This window comes from Zootoca vivipara, chromosome 5, assembly GCF_965207765.1.
Source record: "Zootoca vivipara chromosome 5, rZooViv2.hap1.1, whole genome shotgun sequence".
Classification (NCBI taxonomy): Eukaryota; Metazoa; Chordata; class Lepidosauria; order Squamata; family Lacertidae; genus Zootoca; species Zootoca vivipara.
In genome coordinates, this window is record NC_142588.1 from 53,176,510 (window position 1) to 53,202,081 (window position 25,572).

Here is a 25,572-nt window from a genome sequence, read left to right on the forward strand (position 1 = left end):
TGTTGAAAGATTACCTGATTCACAACAAAGCTGTAGACATGATGTGCAGCTGGGAAAATATATCTTACAGCAGAAAGCTCTGAAGCTTAATCCACTTCAGACCACTTTGCAGAACTGGTAGAGCTTGAGCTGGTTTTTCATATTCACAATGAGCCAGTGTGAAATAAATTTTACTACAGTGGTACCTCGGTTTAAGTACACAATTGGTTCCGTAAGTCTGTACTTAACCTGAAGTGTACTAACCTGAAGCAAACTTTCCCATTGAAAGTAATGGAAAGTGGATTAATCCATTCCAGACGCGTCCACGGAGTACTCAACCTGAAGCGTAGTTAACCCAAAGTATGAGTGTAATTGGTTCTGGAAGTCTGTACTTAAACTGAAGCGTACTTAACCTGAAGCGAACTTTCCCATTGAAAGTAATGGAAAGTGAATTAATCCGTTCCAGACGGTTCCGTGGAGCACTTAAAAGTACTCGAATTGAAGCATACTTAAACCGAGGTATGACTGTAGAGTTAATATTTAACTAGAAGTACAAGGTTTATCTTATTGCTTTAACGGTACCAAACCTTTCAGATGTGCTTCAATACGAATCTAAATCAATAATAAATGTTTGATGCTATGCGACATCTTTCTGGGTAAGGGCCTCTTGTTTTTCATGGGGGCTTATGGCTATATTCAGCTACTGCTTAAACAGTACTATGTGGAAGAACACCTGACTGGACAAGCAACCCAAGCAGATGCTTGGGGAGGCAATATTTTTAGGGGTGCCAATGAAGCAGCACACAATCCAAAAGTGTTTATAGGATCTGTTACAGAAAATGCTGGGGCTCAGCTTTCAGGTTCCAGGCAGCAACAGAGTTGCACTCCAGCAAGACTCTGCAAGGATCCTGGGTCTTGCTCCTTAGTCATGCGGTGCAACTTTACAAAACAACATAAAATAGACCTAAATGGATAATCACATGCAATTCTATCTACAGTAGCATTGCCTTTATTCATATGCAATACTATAAAAGACCAAGAAACGCAGGTCTCACTCATACATCACTCAATGCTACAGCAGAAGTTATTATTGATTGCAAAATACAGAAGGCAAGGTATTACTGATCGCAAAATACAGAAAGTTAAGTCTCAAATTCGTGGTCTGAATCCCAGCATCAGATGTATGCTCAGCTTACATGGTTTGAACAGAAGAGAGGGAGAAAGAGGAACAAAAAACAGACGACACTTCCTCCTTCCCGGAAGTTGAGGGACCCTGACCTAGCTGTACTTTATAGAATTACAGCTCTGTAGTCCCTAACCCCTTAATTTACTAACTAGTATAGAAATGCACTATGAAGTTTGGTGGCAAAAACTCCCACAGTCAACAAACCCCAAGAACAGCACAAGAGATGGCTGGAAAGAAAAGAGGAAAACCTGGAGTGCACTTTTCTGTTGAGGGAAGATACTATCTCCCTAGCTTACCCTTACATCTAAAGCAGAAAAAATGGACTTGCAACATGTTGTAGCACAGGCATCCCCAAACTGCGGCCCTCCAGATGTTTTGGCCTACAACTCCCATGATCCCTAGCTAACAAGACCAGTGGCCAGGGATGGTGGGAATTGTAGTCCAAACCATCTGGAGGGCCGAAGTTTGGGGATGCCTGTTGTAGCACATCCCAATTCTCGAACAGTCCTTCTGTTTAGGGCTCCAGCTAACACAGAATAAGAACTGCTCAAAATAAGCTTCTTTTAAAAAAAATATCTCATGACACACAGCCCCTATCCCCACTAAGATATAGTTAGGGGCTTGAGCAGGCCCATTTCCTTTCTCCCCCAGTCGCCTATTTCCTGCTCCATCGTCTCAACTGCTTTCAACTATAGGCCAAAATTCAGAAATTCAGTGTTTGCAACCTTCTGGCTCCTCCCACAACCCTGAAAGCTATCTTTATAAACCAAGGTTAGTGAATCTTTGCCGCCCCCCCCCCGGACTCCTAACCCCTGTCAGCCCCGCCCCACCCAGCATGGCCAACAGTCAGGGATCCAACAGTCCAACAGATTCCCCACCCCTGCTCTAAATGAATAGGCATAACCATGTGAATTTAATCTATGTGGTGTCACTTTATTTCATATGCTAACAGTAGTGACTCTTCTACATGATTATTATCTCCTGACAGATCTCTATGGAAAGAGTTTATTGCATATAGGTCATATTCATGGCCTTGACTTCTTTGTGCTCTGAGTCTTGACTGTGCTGAATCTCTTCTTTGTACTATGCACTGTTACAGTTCTCTCTCTCCCTCTCTCTTTAATTACAGATTTTAGTTTAGAAACAAAGTAGAGAAGAAACTACCACAGAAAGCATTGAGAAGCCTAAGTGCTTCAAAGTGCTTCCAAAACCCAGCGAGCCCAGGAGCATCACTCACTTTCCACTAAGCTTGCCCAGAGATAGACTCACCACTGCTATGTGACCAGTACATTTGTAGACCCTTGTCCAGAGACTGCAGAATATTCTACACAACCAAGTGAATTGATGTTCAATCTTGGTAAAGTTTTGGGGGGAGTTTTGGGTGAGGATGCTCAACTCCAACCTTCTTAGAAGATGGAACATAGGAAGCTGCCTATACCATCCATGTCAGACCATTGGTCCACCTAGCTCATTATTGTCTACACTCACTGGCAGCCGTTTTCCAGGGCTGGAGACAGGGCTCTCACCCAGCCCTACCTGTATATGCTGAGGATTGGACCGGGAACCTTCTACAGTACATGCAAACCACTTGCTCTACCACTGAGCTACAGCCCTTCTCAAGGATGAAGGCAAAGCAAGAACACAGTTCCCCATTACCAGAAATTATGCAATCACGTTTCTTCCATTTGGAAAAATTGCAGGGGTCAGCAGACGCAGATTGCATTGGATGGGCCTCACCCTGGGAAAACTACCTTCACAACTGTGGTATCTCACCTGAAAGAGACATGTTAAACAACGAAGCAGAACCAGGGTTCGAAATTAGCAGGGCACCAGGAAAATGTTGCGCTTATATATTTTCCATTTGCGAGCACCTTTGGGCCATTTTTTGTGCCTGGCTGACACTCAAGGATTACTGAAATGTACAATGGTACCTCCAGTTCCGAACTTAATTCGTTCCAGAGATCCGTTCTTAACTCGAAACCGTTCTTAACCTGAGACACGCTTTTGTTAATGGTGGCTCCCGCTCGCATTCTGGGGCAAAGTTCGCTACCAGGAGCATCTACTTTCTGGTTAGTGGAGCTCGTAACCTGAAGCGTTCGTAAGGAGGACGGTACGTAACACGAGGTTCCACTGTATGTGCTTTGAAGCCTCGAAGTATATGTTAAGGATAGACAATATGTTGAGGAGTTTAACAATAAAGAGTAGAGTGTTTTGAAAACCAAAGTATGAAAGCAATATTTTTATTGTAAACACCAAATTAAACATGTATTAACAATTTCTGCTAAAAATTAACCATGTGTGACTTATATGAATTGCATATTAATTCATGCTTATCAAAATAATAAAGTGTTGCTGACTCCCCCCCTTCCAGTAGCGACTAGACCAGGCATCCCCAAACTGCGGCCCTCCAGATGTTTTGGCCTACAACTCCCATGATCCCTAGCTAAGAGGACCAGTGGTCAGGGATGATGGGAATTGTAGTCCAAAACATTTGGAGGGCCGAAGTTTGGGGATGCCTGGACTAGACATTCTATTTTGGTGCCCACAACCCAGGTCCCAGAAGCCATTTAGTTCCTAGCTTTTTATCCCAGTTTCAAACACTGAGCAGAACACTTTCAATTGCAACTTTAAAAATAACTGCTTAATTGTCCAATAGTAACAAACTCAGGGGCCTAGCTGGATGATTGAGCTTCATAAATCATCAGATTTTAGCTGATCAATTTATATTTAACCAGAGTTCCCCAGATTTAGACATAATGGGCAAACAGATAGTAAGACCTAAAGTGGTACACAAGTGAAGAAGAGGAGGGGCTAGGAAGAAATGCTCTGCACTGAGCATTGTTGATAAAAAGACTGTTTGTTTGTTTGTTTGTTTGTTTGTTTGATTTATATACTGCCCTTTATCCAAAGATCACAGGGCAGTTTACAATATAAAAACACATAAATACATAATGTAGCAAACCAACAAACCATTTCACAGCAGGAGCACTTAAAAGCTAATGTTGATGGCCATATAGCCTGAACGCCATTACTCTAAAGCTGCAAAAGCTACAACAAAACAAATTTAATGCATAACTGTGCTGCTCAACATCTGCACTCCTCTTCCAGTTTAAAGAGGGATCACAGATTCCTGTGTATGAATGGGGACAGGACTGTGACAATGGATTCTGGCATCAAGGCATTCACCATTTCAAAAAGATGTCTCAGATAGGCCAGGAAGGGCAATTATCAGGTATTGTCAGGCATCTTGATTGACAGACTGGTAAATATGCTGAACATGAACTCTAAGCATGATATGATTTACATGTACAGTCAAACCTTGGTTTATGACTACCTTGGTGAGTGACCACTTCAGCGAGCGACCACCGCAGACCCGGAAGTGTTTACATCCGGGTTCTGCAGCGTCGGATGCGCAGACGCGATCTGCGCAGAAGTGCTCTATCGGCGCTTCGCGCATGCACAGAAGCGTGCCTTCAGCGAGAAACCGCTTCGGTGAGCAACCGCCTCCGCAGAACGGATTGCGGTCGCAAACCGAGGTACCACTGTACTCTACATCCATTTTTGTGACCGTGTGTTGTGTTTTTGTTGGGTGGCCGCTGTCCAAGCGTTTAAAAATTGTAACACGCTTCTGTTTGGGGTTCTTCTTCCTCTTCTCGTTTTAGAAAGGGGTACCTCTGTTTCAACAGACCAATAAAGATCAGGCTTCCTAGCTGCTTTGCTTTTTCTATGCTTGGTTGCAATCCTGATTCTTACCTCTGACCAACAAGAGGACTTTGGGAGGGATCGTGAGTCCCTTGAGCAAGGAGTGAACTTCCAAAAGTCTCCCCTGAGCTTTCTTATAACAACTTCAAACTTACAGTATTTTCTTCATTATTATTATGTTTAGTTAAATTTCACAAGCATCTACTTGTTAATGATGAACTTTAGAAAATTTTGCCCAAGACAAATATCAGGAAAGAAAAAAGTATACAGTAGCTGCTTTAAAGATAATAAGCAGCCTAAGGTGTATCTTGTGAACTATTTCTGGGCCTATGCTTTACTGTAGTTATTTGATCTAGTCATACTGAAATAAGATCCTATTGTTTACAGCTCTAAAACAGCTTCAGAAATCAGTTTTATTTCTAACATATGCACTAAACTGGCAGATATGTAGCTAAATCAGCACAGGGAGCTTATTACATTTACATAGCAGTTTCCAAACAGCTCTATTCTATTAGTTCAAGTAGACAGCAAGGAATAAGGCAAGTACTCAGACTGGCCCTGTGAACCACAGACAGGAGCAAACAGTAAGCAACTAAGCAGGAACAAAGAGGAAAATCAAGTGAAACAAAGAAAAGGTAAGCAAACTGGTTTCAGAAATTGGATTGCCTCCTTTGTGGCTTCCTACATCAGTAAATAAAGCTTTCACAAAGCTAACATAACTGAAGCCCAGAAGGTACCCAAATTTCCTTTACGGAAATATACATGGATCTGAAAGATTTCTAAAGACACGTAGCCATCTTTTGCTGACGTAATTCCAACAAGGTCAATTGGTTCAATTTCAACATTTTTTTGGAGGCTTAACATGAAAACTCCCCAAACTGATGCCCTTAAATTGGCAGCCCACAACTTTCCTCTTCTCCAATAGAACTATAACCATAACCGAATCTTAAGTTTTATTTAGCACTTTACATATAACCTAAATTTATTCTGTCCGCTTCAAGTAAGCAGAGCAGTCAGTGGCAAAAGGTCATTGCGCCAGAGGTAGTTCTTGTCTCAATTCTTGAATAGCATTATGTAAGCCCAAATAAAAAAGATTTGGTTTTTAAAAATAAACTAGGTACAGTAGCTACAAACAAAACAGCTGTTTTTCACTTTTTAGAGTGCTTTTTGGAAAGTAAAACTGACAACACTCACCATCAAAAAAATAAAAGTAAGAGAGAAAACTTTAATGCTCACATACTGTACCTGCAATACCTCCAAACTTAATCTGCTACACTTATTTGCCTAATAACATAGGCTAGGTGATGTGTACAAGTAATCAGATGTTGTTCCTGGAACAAATGGCTCCTGGACTAAGATGATTCAAATTTGGTAGAAGCCGGCTACAGCCCACCAGGGAGCAGCTTTACTCTTTCCAGGGTATGTATGTTGGTTAGTAGTAATAAAATTATGAGTACTTTAAAACTCCAGCACAGACACCACAAAATCAGAAACGGGTTTAAAAAGCATGTGCACCGTTAGCTCTGACAGTTTCTGATTAGAAGCTGTTGACTTTCTTGTTTACTCTAAACCAGAACTTAGCCAAACACAAACAGGAAACACAAATCAGCTTTAAACCCCTAAAAGTCCTTAAAGCACACAAAAACCAAAAGTGAAAGCCATAAAATAGAGTGAAGGGGGGGGGGGACACGGACAATTTTTTTGCTTCAAATAATATGAATAAAGTTTCTTCCCTTTATCTGCAGCATTATTCAATGTTAAGTAAAATAGATTTGTTTTCCCCCTAGCATAAACACAGCAGAGGAAGACAAAAGATCACATTGGATTTTACTTGAGTGGCTCACTTCACAAGGCAAGCAGAGCTGATTTTCTTTCTTCTCTTTTAAGCCAACAAAATCTCACATTCTCCACCCTAGCTAGTAAAAAAACAAACAAACCAGAAACAAGTTACCTGCCGCAGGCCCAAAAGGAAAGGCATTCTGCATTCTCATAATCCACGCTAGGGGCTTAAACAAAGGAATTTCTAGAATCCCACAATAATAATTTCCTCATCTGTAATGGACAGGCTGCATCCGCAATCCTGTTTAAACCAGGGCTTCCTTGGCTGGGAATGTTAAGTAAACAGGGTCCCAGGACATAGAATGCACTCACTCAGCTTCTCTCTCTCTCTCCCCTCCCTGTGACCAATCTCAAAAGCAGCAGAGCCTCCGTAGGCGTTTGCCAAGGGGGAAGTGACATCAGTAGCAGCACTGCAAGAGGGGGGAAAAGCTTCAGGCAGCTGCTGATTAACAACTCAAAGAGGCCTACTGCATAGAAGAAAATGCACAGTAGTTAGCAAACAGAAAGCACTTACACCGGAAACCTGGTATTTACGGACTACTGTACTGTACTATGGTTGTTCAATGCTCTAAAAAAATTGTAAGATAAACTTTTAGTTATATTCAATTATATTAGAAAAGTATTAATTGAACAAACAACAGGCTAAATTCAAGCTAATTTTTCACCCTCTTCCAGTCTGAATTAACTCTGGTTTTCTGGACAATTTGAGCAAAAGTGTCTTTAACTGTAGCTCCTGCATTGCACTGGCAAATGTCTTTGGAAACAGTCATTTTTAAAGGCCATTTGGAATATAGTAGGGTATCCTGCCATTTTAAAGGGGGAAATGTGTGTGTGTGTGTATTCATTATTTGGTGATCACTCATAGCCAAGTAAGATTGTCTTAGAGTCCATAGGTTTTTTTATACACTATATAAAAAAAAATGATGGTTAGGTTGGCTATTGCATTCAGGTTTAGCAAAATGCATCCCAGATATATCTTCCATTTTAGAAACTGCCATTCATGTCCCAGTGACCTCAGTGTTCTGTGTGGGTCCAACTTTAATAATTTGTCTGGAAATCAGCTGGTACAGAATGCCTCAATTTGTTTATGAGCTGTTGAGAACAGTTTTGAAACATCTTCATTGACTGCCAGTTTGTTTCCAAGCCTAATGCAAAGTGCTGGTTTTGACTTTCAAATCTCCACATTGCCCAAGCCTTGGCTCTCTTGGGACACACATTCTCTCTCTCCGACAACAGACACCTCCACTAGATTCTCACATCTGCTGGCCAGGCTCCACTCAGTTTCATAGGCAGCTCTCTTGCAATGCTCATTCAATACAGTAATAAACTTGTCAGAATTTGTGTATCTTCTTTTACTCTTTTTTGAAAGGTAATTTGGAATGTCCAAATACGGTACCTTCCCCATACAAAGGAGAGGTAAAGGGAATCCCAATATTGCTGTCCAGAAGCATAAACAGGTGGTTCAAAAGGAGATTCTACGCCTAGGCCTTAGAGCTCTTCTCAGGTTTCATGCCAGTGGTAGCTAGTTTCTCAAAAACTGTTTGTCTTCTTGTAAGCAATAGAGTACAGCGGTACAGCAAGTTCCAAAGTAATAGAGATGATATGAAAGAAAGTGATCTAAATTTAACTTTTGCTATACCTCTACTTTAAAAGTTCAGGAATCTTTTTTGTGCTTCTCTTAAATCAGCAGCTGTTCTCGCCTGTCACATGTCAGCCTAGAAGCCTCACCACTCCCCCATGTCGGGACACATTGCATACATATTTACCAGACTGGGAAGTTTCTTTCTGTTTGTTTGTTTGTCTATTGCAGATCTCTTTAAAAATCAATAGTTCTACAAAGTTGCAAAAAAATGTTGCATAAGAACTCCAATAAGTTCATCTACCATTAAAAAAAAAGTGGTCTCCTGAAAGTTGCTGGAAATTCAGTTACACAGCTTAGTCAATACTGAAAAGGGGAAGAAAACTTATTCCAAAGCACATCCCAGTGCTGATGTCTTAATGATGGTTTAAGGCTCCCTCCTTCTCTCACAAATCTCTTCATCCACTCTGTGCCCTCCAATTTCTCACCCTTCTTTTCCATTGTCTTTTTATTACTCTGCATCTCCCCCCTCCCCCCCAAAAAACATTATCTCTATGCCTCCCTGCTGAGTACAGAGGCAACAGTAACAAAGCTTTCCTTCTTTTACCACTTCACATACAAAGACATATGAAGGTAGAAAGGTATTTTTTACTGAGTAAAATCATTGCTCCATCTAGCTTTGTATGATCTGGGGTTCCCAACCTTTTTAGGCATGAAGGCACATTTGGAAATCTTAGAAACTGCAATGGGCACCACGAATGCACCCATTTCACAGGTGAAACACAACGATGCTCAAAACCCGTATGAAAAGCAGGGGAAAGACCTACATATACCCCAAAACAAACTAAACACAAAACAAAAAGAAAAGGTTACACCCCCTTCCAATCAAACATTCCCTCAAAACCAACAACACCCTGAGAAACAACCTCAGCTAACTTTGTTTTAATTGGAAAGGGTAGGGAGGTGCATGAAAAGCTCAGGTATGGGGGAATCTAGCACTGACTGTAAACTTAAAACACATTTCGTTAAGTACTGGTATTTCTGCACAAAGGAGACAAGAGACAGAAGGCATAATGCTACATAACTGGACTGTCAGCAATAGATGTTTTGCTCAAAGTACTAGGACAAGACAAATATACAAAATGCACAGTATATGCGTACTATCTCTGTCTTTTCTTGTTGGGCTACAGTCATCCTTTATGGTTAGCCATGGAATAGGCTACATTCCTTTATACTAGGAACTTGTGTGCAATTCATGGGCTCATTATAATCCCAGCACAGAGCAAGAATGTGGACAGACAGAACAGTGGGCGGCCAGGTAGACATGCTGCTGCTGAAAGCCACAAACTCACTCAACTCACATGATGAGCGCACACACACCACTGTAGTCCATGTCTGGGCAGTAATGAGACAGAAACAGGAAAGCATAGCTTTAATAATTCCTAGCTCTTCCAAAATGGTTACTTGCCAATTGCAGCTCTAACTTCACTCATTGGCTAGAACCTTGTAAGGTGGCGACTATGAACCAGGTTCGCTCATTTCACAGAAAGGGGGGTGGTTTCACATTTTGGCTTATATACTGTAGTTTGATCTACAGCACGTAAGAACTTTTAAAGTTTTTTTTTAATGGCAGCTAAGAGTCTAGAACCCCTAACAACTTTGCCCCAACCCCAAAGAAACACCACCCGACCCTTCCTACCCATCTGTCAGCAGCTCTGGGCCCAGTGGCACTTCACTGTTGCTTTATGGAGCTGGTGGGGTTTTTTTGTTTGCCAAAGTGATCCTTTTTGAACTCCAATGAGAAACCCAGTTGCCTCAGCCTTATCTGTTCAGAGCCTTTCTAATTACACTCACAGCAACAACAAAAAAGGGGGAGAGGGAGGAACAGTTACTGCACAATAGGGCATGATTTTTATTCTCCCTTGCATCTTCACTATGAAAATTCCCACAGTGTTTGAAATGCACCCATGGTGAGGGAACACAGGATCAGGACAATGTACATAAGAGAGAACGAGATAAAGGCTGGAGTTTGCTTACAATAAAAGGCAAAGGTCAAAGTGAAGACTGCCTGCTTGCCTTTGGGCAGAATACTACAAGCACATTTTTCTATCATTTCTCTCAGATCATATTCCCCCCCCCTTCTCTTCTTTTTCCTGTCTGAAGGGAAAGCGGGGAAAATGCTGAACATAGAAAAATGATGATCAGAGTGGTTGGAGCAAGGAAGCAAACACAGACTAATATGATTTGCTGTGTTCCAAGTTGTATATTCCATGCCCAGCCACTGTCACCTCTTTGTTGGCAGCTGTTTGTGCCTCCAATAAGCCGCTAGGGATCAGTGACAGGAGATTCACTGCTTGTTCCTCTGACTTGTTCTTGAAAGAGTAGATGCATATCGGAATTGAGAACATAACGCTGGTAAGCGCGCACGCACGCACGCGCACGCACACACACACAAAAAAACCACTCCAAAACGAAGGTAGTTTTTAAAAACTTTAAGCATAATATGTTAGCATGCATGACCAGAAAACAAGTAAGTTTGTTTGCAACTTAGTGCTAGATCTGAGTTGGGTTGGGTGCAAGGGGGAAATTTAGGTAGATTGACTTTGCTGCAACCTGAGAGATGTTCTGATTGGAAAATTTTAAGGTGGAAATGCAAACCGGCACTACTGCAGGCTTGCAGAAGGGTTAACAGAGGATTTGGGCTTCATTGCAGGGTTGTAGTAAACTGCTCTCTGCCAGAGCTGCCAATTTTTACGAAGTTTAAAAAGGAAGAAAATACATGTTTTCACATGAAATAAGAACTGAATTAAAAAGAACAGGAATCCCCATCTTCATTACTACATGTTTTTGGAAAGTTCAGCTCAAGCTCAGCTCACCTTGTGCTCCCCCCTCAGTCGCTGCACTCCAAACACTGACTAGCTCCGCCCACAGCTAGTCAACTGACTCACCAGAAGCCCCACCCCTCACTTCCAAGGTCACCTACAGGTCACCTTGTCCTCTTATGTTTTATTCGTCTTCTTTGGCGATCACTGGTAGCCGAGACACGGTTTTAACAATGAGTCTGTAAGTGACTGTGGAGGCCAATTCTGGATCCACACGTCCTTCAACAGTGGGGGCATTGGTTTTGGGGCGGGAGGTGCCTTCCTCTTACCACGTTTTCCCCTTGCATTCTGAGTTCGAGTGTCTTCAAAGCTGTAAAGACTGTTCTCCAATTCCTCTTAGTATCGCTAGTAAACAAGAGCTGAATTGAAGGGGGGGATTTAGCAAATGTTTTTGCTGCCCTCTACTTTTGAGAGAGGTTTTTTTTAAGCATGTGAGACTGAGGTACTGTATTGCTTCCTATTCTAGAATCTAGAGGACTGTGAAAAGAAAGGAAGTATTCACACATAGAAGCACACTGTGATGTACATAAGAATTCACATTCAAGCATATCTAAATGCACATCTCTGCCAACCACCCATTCAGGTTTGACTGACACTAGAGTGAGAGCAATAATGCTTTATTTACCTCCAAGGATACCACAGGGACACTTAAATCCAATTTGTTTTATGATGTTATCCCATTCACTATGTGATCTTCAATTGGCTGGGATCACGTAATAAAGTTTTTTTTTAATGTACCCAATAACAGGTGATTGGGACAGTAAATTTATAAGCATTTTTTTCTGAAGTTCTTAATGCAGGCGTGGCAAACTTTTTCAGCCTTAGGGCAGCATTTCCAAACTGGCAACCTTCTCAGGTGGTGGGGCCATTGGCAAAACTGGGCAGAACGTATGTGACTCTTCCTTTGTACAGGAGGCTATATTCTAACCATATTCTAGTGGATTTTACCTTCACAAACACCTCCCCACTTGCATCTCTATCCTCCTATCAGACAAACAAGAAACATAGTCTCAGTTCAATTTTGGTTAGCCCACAGTGCTCAAGAAGGGTCCAGAATAGGGTTTGTGGCCTAGGAGAGTCCTAGGGGCTGGATAGGCATGTCTGGAGGACCATATTTGACTCCCAGGCCTGACCCTCCTAACCTGTGTACTGCATGTAGGAAACATTTTTGATCCCTCAGGATAAATATGAAAGGCAAAAAACTGAGTTCTAGTGTCTACTATGATAGGATTGCCATATGTCCGGATTTAGGGGGTTAAAAATATCTGTCTGGGTTTGTTTGTTTTTAGAATATGTAAAAATGTCTGGGTGGTTTTTTGTGCCCTGGAAGCAGCAGCAGCTCAGAGTGGCCACTTTCCTTTCCTGCCAGCAGCGGGGGTCGGCTCTCCCCAGTGCCCTCAGATGTTGCTCTCTTTTTCTCTCATGCGCCAGCTCCTGCAGTCCCTCCCCCGCCTCCGGCAACCCTAAGGGAGGGGGCGAGCTATGGAGATGCGCAATGAGGGGGGTGCACCAATGGTGTGTGTGTGTGTCTCCAGGTTTTTGCTCTTTGGAATATGGCGACCCTATACTATGAATTCACAAAATTATGGGTGTTCAGTACAAAGCACTGTGGACATACTTATCTGCTGCATAATGTATGCATCATTCATTGAACATATTTCTCTAGTGCACTTGACTTTTTAAAAACTGTTCAAATATTGTTTTACCGTTGTTTCAGAAAATGTTATGGTTCAAGTTTGGACAATCACTAGAAGAGAGTTTTGTAGCTTTGGGACAGCCACTGAACACAATTCCCTACATGTCACACAATTCCCTATATGCCATTGCTGCTTAAACTAGAAATACATGGCCCAGAGAGGAAGGCACACACAGCAAGGAGGAAACATGACCTTCAAAGTACACAGGACCCAAGCCTTGAGATCAAAGCCAATGGGAACTGACCAAACCTTTCTGTAATGTTCTCTTGTGATATACAAACCATTATAAAGTTGTCCCTATCTGCTTATTTAGTGGTCAACCAGCTTGTCAATGCTCTACCAGGCTCAAATTTACAAAAATAACTTTTATTTCCTTAACTACAGGTAACTTACTAGATAGCTATTAAATCACTGAAGTTCCAAAGTCCCTCACCTGAACAGAGTGCAACAGAAGGCATATTAGCCGTGAACAGAGACAATGTCCTGGGTATTCATATTCAGCTAATTACCGTACATGTCCAAGATGCATGGCAAAGATTTTGCAAGAGTGGTATCAGCAAGTGTATTCCTCAGCTGTGAGGAATTTAAAAAGTAGCAAGTCATGGATGGTTTCCAATATTTTGCATCTGTGAGTGTGAAGAAGTGATAGTCTGATATAGTCCAGACCACTACCTTTTTATCAGCCAGCTGTCCCAAGAGAGAACATTAACACCCTTTGATCCACTGCTCTGCAATCATTAAGCTTTTAAATAAATGCATAAAATGCCAACATTATCACCACCAGTAAAATGCCCTTCTGAAGATCAGGGCCATGCATATATACATGCAATCTTGCCTACTTTGTTTTTACAAAATCTAAGGCAAGAAGCCAACAGCTGCTTTCACCAGGAAAAACTCATTCACCCTCATATTAATCACTGTGTACATAGATAGCAAAACATATTTTAACAATTAAAACCACATTAACTAATATTTGTACACTTCAAACCATTTTACTTGCCATCTTTCACAGATATAATACTACAACTATTACTCCAAACTAGCAAAAACGTCAAAGCTATCATTCATTCATTCAAAATAAAAAAATTCCTTCAGTAGCACCTTAAAGACCAACTAAGTTTATATTTTGGTATGAGCTTTCGTGTGCATGCACACTTCTTCAGATACACTTCTTCAGATATTCATTCATTTCACTATTATTCCACTAATTCTCTTCCTAATAAACCTTCATTCTTAAGACACATACATATCACATTTTCAACTTAGCAATTCGACTTTTGCAGTACAAACTGGCATCTAGTATTCAAGCAGCCCTCAGTTCTCCCCAGGGGTGCCAACTTGAATAAAATATTGGGGGGGGGTAGGTAAACCCCGTCCTGCATAACTAATCACACGATGCAGTGCACACACTCTATTTGAATGGCAATGGTCATAAGCTTTGGGGGCCCCCAGCCCCCTCAAATATTTTAGGAGGGGGCTGAAGCCCCCAAAGCCCCTAGGAGTAGTTGGCTCCTATGATTCTCCCCATCATTTCCTCTGTATTTATTTTATTAAAATATTCATAAAATATACCACTATTCATTTTTTTAAAAAGCAGTGGTTTACAACAGTCATACATAAAACCATATAAAATTATAAAAGCAGAGATCAAGTAATAATTATGGAAAGATGTATTCTTAATTTCCTGCATAGGCCAGATAAAATAGAAAAGTTTTCAGCAGGTGTTTAAAGGTTGAAACAGAAGGTGCCTTCTGAATTTCTACTGGCAGAGTATTTCGCAGGAATTCCATAGTAAACTCAATTATTCTAATATGGATCCTTATGTAAGCAAAATGGCACCACACCCACAAAAGAGAGTTATCAGCATGCTCAAAGAAACACCAAGATTTTTCAGGAAGATTTATATAAGCAAATATCCCAAGGTAGAAGTCCAGTGCACTTTCACATTGTGAACAAGCATTATAAGTGTACCCATCAGAAGGTTTTGTACCATATAATGTAAGTGATTGAGGCTATATTTTGCTTTCACCACAACCACATCCCAAAGCACAGCAACTTACTTTTCTCCATAAGAGTGAAAGGCATACATTCACTGCTCTAAGAGAAATAAAAGAAGTACACCCAGACAACAACAATTGTCATAGTGGCTAAACTGGCTCTTTCTTTCCAACAATACCAGTCAATAAACACCAAGCTTGCTCCATCCTTCATAGCTCATCTCAAATTCCAGTAATATTTACACAACATACTTCCACATCAATATGCAATTGATCTGACAAATCACAGCTGTAAACAACTCAGTTTTTTGGTATCTAATATTCAGCTAACAAGTAGTACCTTCAAGAAGTGAAACCAAACCATGTGCATCTCATAGCTCAGCAGGATGGAAGTAAACATACAGTACTTGTTACCTGAAAAATTTAGATCCGCCCTTTTATTTCACAACATCAGATTTGCCAGGAGGGAGGAATGACCAGGCAGACAGAGAACAGTCAGAATTTCCATGAGTGGGCAGATGTCATTTGATCCTCCCATATAAGAGAACTCCATGTTCATGTTTACAATTTCATTACAGATTCCCCGCATAACTAGCCAGGAGTGAGAAACATGGCCAGAAGTACCCTTTGCCACTTTCTTCCGGTAAAGAATAGAAGCGGATTCAGACTGCAACAGAGAGGCAAATATGATTCTATGGTTCTATATACTGTACTGTATTTTTCTGTGTATAAGACTGTTTTTTTCTTATACATGGGGCCATCTCCCCCCATTTTCTTAAATCTGAGTCCCCCAAAAGAGGGGGCATCTTATACATGGAAGCGTCTTATAGACGGAAAAATACGGTACTTGGAGAACATCAACTACGTTGGACTGGTCATGTTGTGCGGATGCCTGATGATCGTCTTCCAAAGCAACTACTCTATTCCGAACTTAAAAATTGAAAGTGTAATGCTGGTGGTCAACAAAAGAGGTTTAAAGACTGTCTCAAGGCAAATCTAAAAAAATGTAGTATAAACACTGACAACTGGGAAACACTGGCCTGTGAGCGCTCCAGTTGGAGAACAGCCTTTACCAAAGGTGTCATGGGCTTTGAAGAAACTCGATCTCAGGACGCAAGGGAGAAACGTGCTAAGAGGAAGGCACGCTTGGCAAATCCACACCGTGATCAGCTCCCACCTGGAAACCAATGTCCCCACTGAGGAAGGACGTGTGGATCCAGAATTGGCCTCCACAGTCACTTACAGACCCATTGTTAAAACCGTGTTTATGGAAGACAATCTTACTCGGCTACGAGTGATCGCCAAAGAAGAAGAAGACTTGGCAAATATAATTAAATCAGAGATCATTTGTTACTAGTGTATTTCAGCCCGTTCAATAACGGGCTCTAGATAATCCTGGGGTTCGGAGAAGCGCTTGCGCAGCGCTTCTCCGAACCCTGGGACCTGTCATTGCTGTCGGCGGCAAGGGGACAGGAACGGAGGAGGAGAAAGCGCTGCTTTCTCCTCCTCCGTTCCTCTCCCGCAGCCGCCGACAGCAAGGAGACCTCCCAGGGTTCGGAGAAGCGCTTGCGCAGCGCTTCTCCGAACCCTGGGACCTGTCATTGCTGTCGGCGGCAGGGGGACAGGAACGGAGGAGGAGAAAGCGCTGCTTTCTCCTCCTCCGTTCCTCTCCTGCAGCCGCCGACAGGAAGCAGACATCCCAGAGTTCGGAGAAGCACTTGCACAGCGCTTCTCTGAACCCTGGGACCTGTCCTTGCTGTCGGCGGCAGGGGGACAGGAACGAAGGAGGAGAAAGCGCTGCTTTCTCCTCCTCCGTTCCTCTCCCGCAGCCGCCGACAGGAAGCAGACATCCCACGGTTCGGAGAAGCGCTTGTGCAGCGCTTCTCCGAACCCTGGGACCCGTCCTTGCTGTCGGCGGCAGGGGGACAGGAACGGAGGAGCGCTTTCTCCTCCTTCCTTCCTCTCCCCCAGCCGCCGACAGGAAGGACGCGTGCACTCTCCCCCCCGCCTCCTCCAACCGCCGCTCCTCTCACGGGCCAGGGAGGGTTGTGAGGAGGCCTTCGCCGGCCTCCACCCTCGCTTCCCTGACGTGCCCTGCAGTGAGGCAGTGTCCGGCGGGAGCGGCGGTTGGAGGAGGCAGGGGGGGGGAGAGTGCGCGCGCGCAGTCTCTGCTGTCCAATCCCTGTATCCCTGGGGCACATGCGCAGTACCCCAGGGACACACGGGACAACTGGACGCAGGGACACAGGGACATTATTATATAGGATAGGTATCCCAGGATTCTATTGAACAGCATAAAGATTAGATACTTCACAAGTGAGGGCAAGTGGTGGAATAAGAGTACGGATTGTTCAGCACTTTAATAATCACAGCAAGTACAAAGGACATGTCATTCCCAACTGTAAGCTGCAAGGATTTGCACTTGACTCCTTACTCAATCTCTTAACAAAATGTTAAGCAATTTGCAATGCACATGCATAGTTTGTACGTATTTCCTTTACCTTAGGAAAAAGCATGGGACTGCATGACATCCTCTCCCTGCTCTTTTCCTACCCTGCACAATGTAAATAGGAGAGGCCATCAAGGCATGCAGAGACAGTTAATATCCGCATGGGTTTTGCTGCCTTTCTTCCAAGACTTTCTTTTTACTACTGTACCTTTAAGAATGCAGTGTCAGTTTCACCATTTCTTCTAATAACATCCTATTCATTTTGGTCACCTCTTTCGTAGCTGGTTATTAAAAATGAGAGGTTAAGGTAGTCAAACCACTTTTCTATTATGACACCACTTGAGAACCTGCAGCCCTCCAGGTGTTTTTGGACTACAACTTCCATCATCCCTGACCACTGGGCCATGCTGGCTAGGGTAGATGGGAGTTGGCTGTCCAATACCTGGAGAGCCATAGGTTTCCCAGTGCTGTTTTAGGAAGAAAACTTGTTCTTAATAGAAAGCAACAAAATTAGGGTTGCCATATTTCAAAAAGTGAAAATCTGGACAGAAAAGTTGTTGACACTGCCGACATGGGCTGCCATACACCTGAAATTTCCCATACATTTAGCTGTACTGCTTGCGGCTGCAGTATTCCAGATATGTCTGGAAAATTCTGGACATATGGCAACCCTAGTCAAAATGAACAGCAAATAATCAAAATGCTTTCCCCCTCCCCTGTCCCAACTTGTTTAGCTATAGCAATTTGTCTTGGGCCTTAAAAATGTCCAGAATGAAGATAAAAACAGCTTGATGAGGTTGTGTCAGTCCAACATAAATACTGTACAAATATAACACTATCAGTTTAAGTAAACTTGCTCTCATTCCGTGGCCTAATTTAACCTGTTGGTTTAAAGCAAGCATAGGCAAACTTGGCCCTCCAGATGTTTTGGAACTACAACTCCCATGATCCCTGACCACTGGCCCTGTTAGCTAGGGATCATGGGAGTTGTAGTTCCAAAACATCTGGCGAGCCAAGGTTGCCTATGCCTGGTTTAAAGTCTCTCTCTCTTTTATAATTGTAGAACCTGATGAGCTAAGAAATTTATCTTTCTGATGGGCCTTCAGGATCAGGTTACACATGAGCTGCTGTGAGGAAAAAGATTTTTCACTCTTGATTTTATTACTACTTTATGCAAGACATACCACATGCTGTCCAATCGCTGACCATACAAATTAGATCTTAAAAGCACTGTGGGATGCTTATTTTTGTTTACAGTAGAGCACTATGTCCCTGGGACCCTTCCAGACATGTAAAAGTTCTCTCTCTATAAAATTAAGCTTGCTACACTGAAGTATATAGAGCATACCGGTATCTGCTAAGGGGTGTCTACACCACAAAATCAATCTACTGTACCTTCAAATCTGTTTAAATTGCCATGACTGCTAGCCAAAGAATCCTGAGAACTTGAGTTTTGTGAACAGGACAGGAGTCTTTAGCAAAGAAATCCTGCACTAATAATAATAATAATATCTTTATTGTCATTGTACAACCTGTGTACAATGAAATAAAACAAGCCTCCCTCCCCCCCCCAACACTCAATCTCTTATCAAACAACACACCACCTCACAAGTTTTACTGTTTCTCAGTCTAGAAGAACTCAGAAGCAAACTTTTCACAATTCAGTGTGCCTTCAAGTGACCTCTATTTCATCCAGATCAAGACTGTTTAAGCAAGGCAAAGTACAAGGCCAGTAGACCTGTACTCTGTACTTTGTACATCGGGGCCTTGCTTCAAACCACAGTTACGCTCATGTCTTGGGGAAATCAAACTGAAACAGCTGTTGCCATATGAAAAACTGAAAAACACTCATTTATCTTGCATATTAGTAAAATGAAACAGAACAGATTTCTTAACACTAGAGCTTGAACAGTCTTATTCCAAGCTTCAATTCTCTCAGCCAGGGAGTCTAGAAAACTCTGTTTCTACAATTCATAAGGTTGTATGTACAGAATCTTGCAAATTACTTCGTTTTACACCCCACCCTTCAATATGTCCTCAAATTCTTTCCCACAGATCCCTGACCTTCTACAACATACCAACTTCCCTTCTACAATACTGTATACCAAATCCAAATCTTTCTCCTAATCCCAGACCAAATTGTAAATTCTGAACAAGCCCCAAATTGTACAAGCAAAATGGATAATCCAAATGAAGCAAGTCTGTCTAGAGTTTGAGACCGTGAGGCACAGAATTACAGAACTCCTGATCTCAGCAGCCCTACAGCAACAACAACCAGTAATACTGGCATTTAATCTCAATCTATGATCAAAGAGAATAAAGCACTGAGACACTATGGACTAAACATAAAAACACTTTAGTCACATTCCAGAACAGCAAAATATTAATACAGACCTGTTGTAGTAAACATTATGGATGATTTCAAATCCACTGTTCACATGAATCAAGTCTTTTGTAATGCTGCTATAAAATCATGAGAGATGCCCCATTACTCCAGAATGGGAGAGTATATACTGTAAAAATAAATTGAGCATTTTCCAATACAGTAAATATAATTCTGCAAATACATATGGTGAAAGAGATAAACAATGTGGTGATATCTATTACTCCAGGACCCATATACATTATGGGAACATTCTGCAATATAAGACACAGCAGCATGATTACCATCTCAGCATTCTTATTTTTTTATGTCAGTTGATACTACATGAACCAATGTCTGCAGCACATAAACTCATTTGAGCATCCAAGTTTGGTATTGGGTCGAACTGGTTTTGCAGGCTTTCACAGCACACTCTTGAAAAAGTTGAAAGTAAGTCCCAGAAGCATGACCAGCTGCAAGTGTCTTTACATTTGAGTGATTGTCACAGACAAATACTGGAGAGTGCGCATGAGAAATAGCACAATCTAACTGTAGAGCATGTATGAAACTATTAAACACACACACACACACACCAGACTTTCCTTAAAGGACAATAAACATACCTGCACTTATGCAGCTTTTTTTTTTAAAAAAAGTGAAAATTTTCCTTTGGCATGAAGCTACTTGCAATACTATATGGATAATTTCAACACCATACCTGTATTGATTTGTTTGGGAGTAACTAGTCACTAGAAGAAACTTTCTAAGAGGAAGCAAACAGGCCTTTCCCCATGCCTTCGTTTTCTTCCCTTTTTGTCCATTAAACAACTTGTTCAGTTTTCAAACTACTAATGCTGGACTAGGATTAGTGCCACAATAGGAATAAAGATGGTGTGCCTAGAATCCACTCAAGCCCCTTTGGTATCAGGGCAAAGACTTTTCCGTATCTTATATTAATAAATGATAATATACCATCCTTCATCCGAAGATCTCAGGGCGGTTAACAAGATAAAAATACAATATAGAAAAACAAAATAAATAGATATAACAGAAACAAAACAATAACCCTCTGATCCCACAACATTTAAAAGGCCTGGCTGTGATACCGTGTCTTGTCAATCTACTGATTTTATTGGGATGAAATCAACATCAGATTATTCTGATCGTTCCCAATCAGTGCAAGCTTTCTGCCTGCCAGGTGGAATGATTCCCTCTCTCTGCATGCTGTTCTGGGAGTTTTCCTGAACCAGATTTGGGAGATGGAGGGAGGCACATGGAAGGAGGAGAGCCCTCTTGTATTAAAGGGAGCCCTTGCACTGACTTCCACTTATACACCAGATGGACAGTTGCTTTTCATTCTCATAGGATTTGTTAGCTGCACTGAGAACAGCAACACTGAAGGGTACAGTGGTACCTCCGGTTACAAACTTAACTCGTTCCAGAGGTCCGTTCTTAAGTCGAAACCGTTCTTAACATGAGGCGCCTTTTGCTAATGGCGCCTCCCGCCAGCGCGCGACTTCTGCTAGCATCCCGGGGCAAAATTCGCAACCGGGAGCATCTACTTCCAGGTAAGCAGAGCTCGTAACCAGAAGCGTTCTCAAGGAGGACAGTACGTGTCGTAACAAAAGGTTCCACTGTATAATTTTCTTCAGTAAATGGCGGCTAGTCTCATTGCTTCTCAGAAAGCAACTTCTAATAAATAGCTGGGAAAGAAACCGGCATATGATTCCCCAACATCAGACAAAACTACTACATTCAGCATTCAGTTTGAGGTAAGAATGCCACCTGCTGGTTCCTGGTGCTTCAAGATTGACTTGTTTTGACCCTGCTTTGGCTCACAAGATGAGGCATGATCAAAAGAACTGGGAACTATTGCTGCTAGTCAAAGGGAGGATTATCTTGGCTGGAATGCAGGCTTACATAAAAGTTAAAATGTTGAATTCTTAGCTACTGATAACAGCTTATCAGAAAACCACATTAGTTATAGGTGAATTAACTCCAACACAAAATGTCTGGAGAGATATCAAGAGAAAGGGGAATACCCAGTTAACACTAATGCTTTATTTTACAAGTATGAGAGAAAAACATAAAGGCATTTAGTTTTTGCAAAATCATACTACAAGGAAACAGGTAAAGATGGACTCAGCCAAAATGTCATGGAACTGCCACATACAGAACTCCTAATAAGTTTTGAAATTAGTGCCCCAGAGCTTTCATCAACCCTACATGCAAGAATGCAAAAGCAGACAGAAGAAGATGCTATAGTCACAAACTTAAATGAACTTCTATGACTTAATTTGAAAGATTTTCAAGTCTCTTACTTTGTCTTACTCACCATGAGATCTTACTATGCACTGAACATGTTTGATGAGCTCTGCTCCTCCATGCCAAATTGCTCTTAGAAAGCTGCAGAAAGGGGCCAAAGTTTCACATACATCTGGCACATCCACCAAGAGTTCATGGCAACTGCCGCTGGTCAGCACATGCACACTACAACAAAGGTACCGGTAGTTGCTACTAGGCTAGAGCTCAAGTTTCCATATTAGAACATCAGTTGTCCTCCCAAGCCATTCCTGAGGAAGTAGCACTCAGTCAGTACTATGAATTGCTGCCACACTGCAATCCAGTCTTATTGAGGTTATGGAAAGTTGTGTTTTACATGCTCCTCTTTTCTCCAAGAAACACATTAAAGAGCATATTTTCTTCCATCGCCACATCCAGCATGGAACATAGTTTTGTGGTGTTACCCACTATAAAATCCCAATCTACATGCATTCCTTTTCCCACTCCTATTACAATGTTTTTTGTCAATACTTTACCAACATATCCCAAACTTTTTTTCTATTTACAAATTCATAGTCAGATAATTATTACAAACATATAACTTCTTTCTACCTCTTTAGAACTGTATGAAATCAGTAGTTTCCTCTGCATTGTTCTAATATCAACCACAGCTGAAGCATTCCTTCTGAATCCAGCTTACGCTACTCGCAACACTTATTGCCTTACTAAAGTCTTATTTATTGCAATACTAAGGTCATCTACTTAAACTGCACCGACCTCCATAAAAAGGAACATGGAGAAAAAGGCAAATAAATTTGAATCAAATCTAACATGTGTTGCTCTTTGTGCTTGCAGATTTGCACTTCCAGATAATCTAAAGAGTCTGACCACTGTACATCTCCACATCAAATAGACAACTGCAGTTTCCATTACAATGGCAAAACCATGTTCAGAAAGTATCAAAAGTTGAACTACAGTAGATTCTGGCTCTTTAGAATGAATGTGAAGTAGTCTCTTTCAACAGTATATTCTATGAGGCTTGAAACCCTGCAGTTGACGTGTTTAAGCACCATTTGAAAATTATCTTTAACCAGGTTTTTTATCTGAAATCTGTTTTACATTGGGGTACAGTGCACACACCACTTTTTAGCACTGTACAATGTAATGATTTTACAGTTATGTTTAATTTACATGCTTATTTTAATGATTTACTACATAAAGGCACCTTCTGCTCCAGATTGGAAGAAGGGTTGGGTACAAAAACATCGAAATAATAATAACTATTATTATTACAAATGAAATTTCAGTTCCAGCATGTGAAATTTAGCTACATGCACAAACAAGAACAATCTCTATGCCTCCCCAGGGCCTTTGCTTCTCTGTCCACACCTTTTATTTATATATCTAATCAAATTTATATACTGCTTAATTGTATATGGAACCTCCAACCAATTTACAAAAAATATACATTTTGTTGTTTTTTGTTCTGTTTTCTGGTATATTTATTTGTGTTTTTAACAGTGTTGTAAGTCAGTTAGAGACTTTTGGGTAACAAGTGACTAACATCTAAAAGAAAAAGAAAAATAATTTATTATTAATAATAATAATAATAAAACTCAAAGTTAAGAACAAGTTTAAAGAATCTGAAAATGAGTAAAATCAGCAGTTAAAATTATACATTATAAGCTAAAATTACAGGCTTAAATACAGGTTAATTTCACCTGTCTGGCTAGACTTCCCTAAACAGGAGAGTTTTTAGCACATGCTGAAAAGAATACAGTGAAGGTGTCTGCCTAATGTCAATGGACAGGTAATTCCAGAGTGCAAGAGCTGCCACACTAAAAGATCAATTATTTACAAGCGTAGAACAAACATAATGTGGCACTTGCAAAAGTACAGGTTCCATGGATTGAAGTGGCTGAGTGTATGGTGTAAGGATGTCCTTCAAGTAAACTGGCCTCAAGCTGTTAAAGTTTCCTACCAACAACACAGAACTCCTGTTTCTCTCCCATCCATTCATCCTTCATCACATACCTCAATGGAAGCTCTACCTGCTGCACCCCCACCATATTGCTGCCTCTAGGAATATGTCCCCACTTTGGCTCTCCAGCTTCCTACACCCTCCAACTATACTGACTTGAGCTTTGTTCCCAAATTGTTCCCAAATTGTTAGCAACAGGACAGACCCCAGCCTAAGTCCTGTGTGAATGTTTTTCAAGGCACTTCTCTCACAAAAGTTATAGTGTTTGGCAGTGGGCTGCCTCTCTTCCCCCTTTGCATATGTTTTACCGCATCATAACAAACATCAAAGAGCGATTATTCAGGACAGGCAGTTTTCATCCTGTTACCTAGAACCTACTGTATGTATTTCATCCAAAAGACTCAAGGCTCTGAACATTCCCCTCTAAGCTAAGTTCCAACAAACTAAAACAGCAATTCAAAACAAGAACTTACATGTTGGTAAGACTCTACAAATGTGATTGTAGAATGTGAGCTTATGCAAAGGCCTGCGTTACTTTTCATTTTTATACAGTATTTAGCGATTTTAGGTGCTTTGTAAATAATAAAACAACATGGCAGGTGTCTGTGCTCAAGTACTGTAATGCTATGACACGCAGCAAAGGTGTTAAACACCTGTTTCAGTGTATCTGATGAAGTGTGCATGCACACGAAAGCTGATACCAAAATAAAAACTTAGTTGGTCTTTAAGGTGCTACTGAAGGAATTTTTTTTTACCTAAAACAAAGAACCTCAAATATCTAACTGGTCAAGAATAACAAGAGAAAAAAAAACCCTGCAATCATCCTTCCTAGAAACTGCCCTAACAGCCCTCCTCTCTGTATCCCTCATATAGCATCTAGGACAATCTCTCCAGGAATACCTTGGGGTCCTTCATTACTTCCAGAATATAGCCTCTCATGGGAATCTGTTCCACTGTCAAACAGCTCTTACTGCCAGAAATTTCTTCCTGATGTTTAGTCAGAGACTCCCTTTATTATAAATTGAATCCATTGGTTTGAATCCCACCCACCCCCCACCCCGAGCAGAAGAAAACAAGCTTGCTCCATCTGACATATGTTAGCCCTTTAGATATTTGAAGATGGCTATCACATATCCTCTCAGTCTCCTCTTTACCAGGTTGAACATACCCAACTTCCTCAACCATTCCTAAGGCTTGGCTTTCAGACCCTTTATCACCTTGGCTGCCCTCCTATGCAGACATTGCAGCTTGTCAATATCTTTCTTATCAATTGTGGTGCCCAGAACTGGACACAGCATTTCAGGTGTGGTCTGACCAAAGCAGACTAGAGCCAGACTATTACTTCCCTTGATCAGGACATACATATAAACTTTCCACATACTTTAGCAAAATCTGTAAGATTTGTAATGCCCCAAAAGTTTATGGCATAAACTATTTGTTCACTGAAACTGAAAAGATAGAATGGTAAAAGCATGTTCAAGCAAATTTAAACCCAGTATGTTTATGCAAATACAGGAAGTCAGCACAAAAAGAAAACACATATACAACATTCCCATATGATGAAATTACTGGTAACAACATTAACAAAAGCAAATGAAGCTGAACATGCCTTGCTCCTATGACCATCAATCCCCTT

General features: G+C 41.3%; 1 protein-coding gene across 9 annotated transcripts in view; it reads right to left on the reverse strand.

Annotated features, from left to right (window-relative positions):
• Window positions 1–25,572, reverse strand: part of WBP1L (WW domain binding protein 1 like) — a 46,211-nt gene that overhangs the window by 18,266 nt on the left and 2,373 nt on the right. Inside the window, exon 1 of one of the 9 annotated variants that reach the window (XM_088669641.1) lies at window positions 22,008–22,026. The exons of 6 other annotated variants lie outside the window; for them this stretch is intronic. In XM_088669641.1, coding sequence (XP_088525767.1) covers window positions 22,008–22,010 — 3 coding nt within the window. In that variant the 5' untranslated portion in view covers window positions 22,011–22,026. Of the gene's footprint in view, window positions 1–6,818; window positions 7,049–15,201; window positions 15,254–22,007; window positions 22,027–25,572 lie in introns of those variants that run through there. 2 more of the 9 variants (XM_035133585.3, XM_035133588.3) reach the window with 2 other exon arrangements.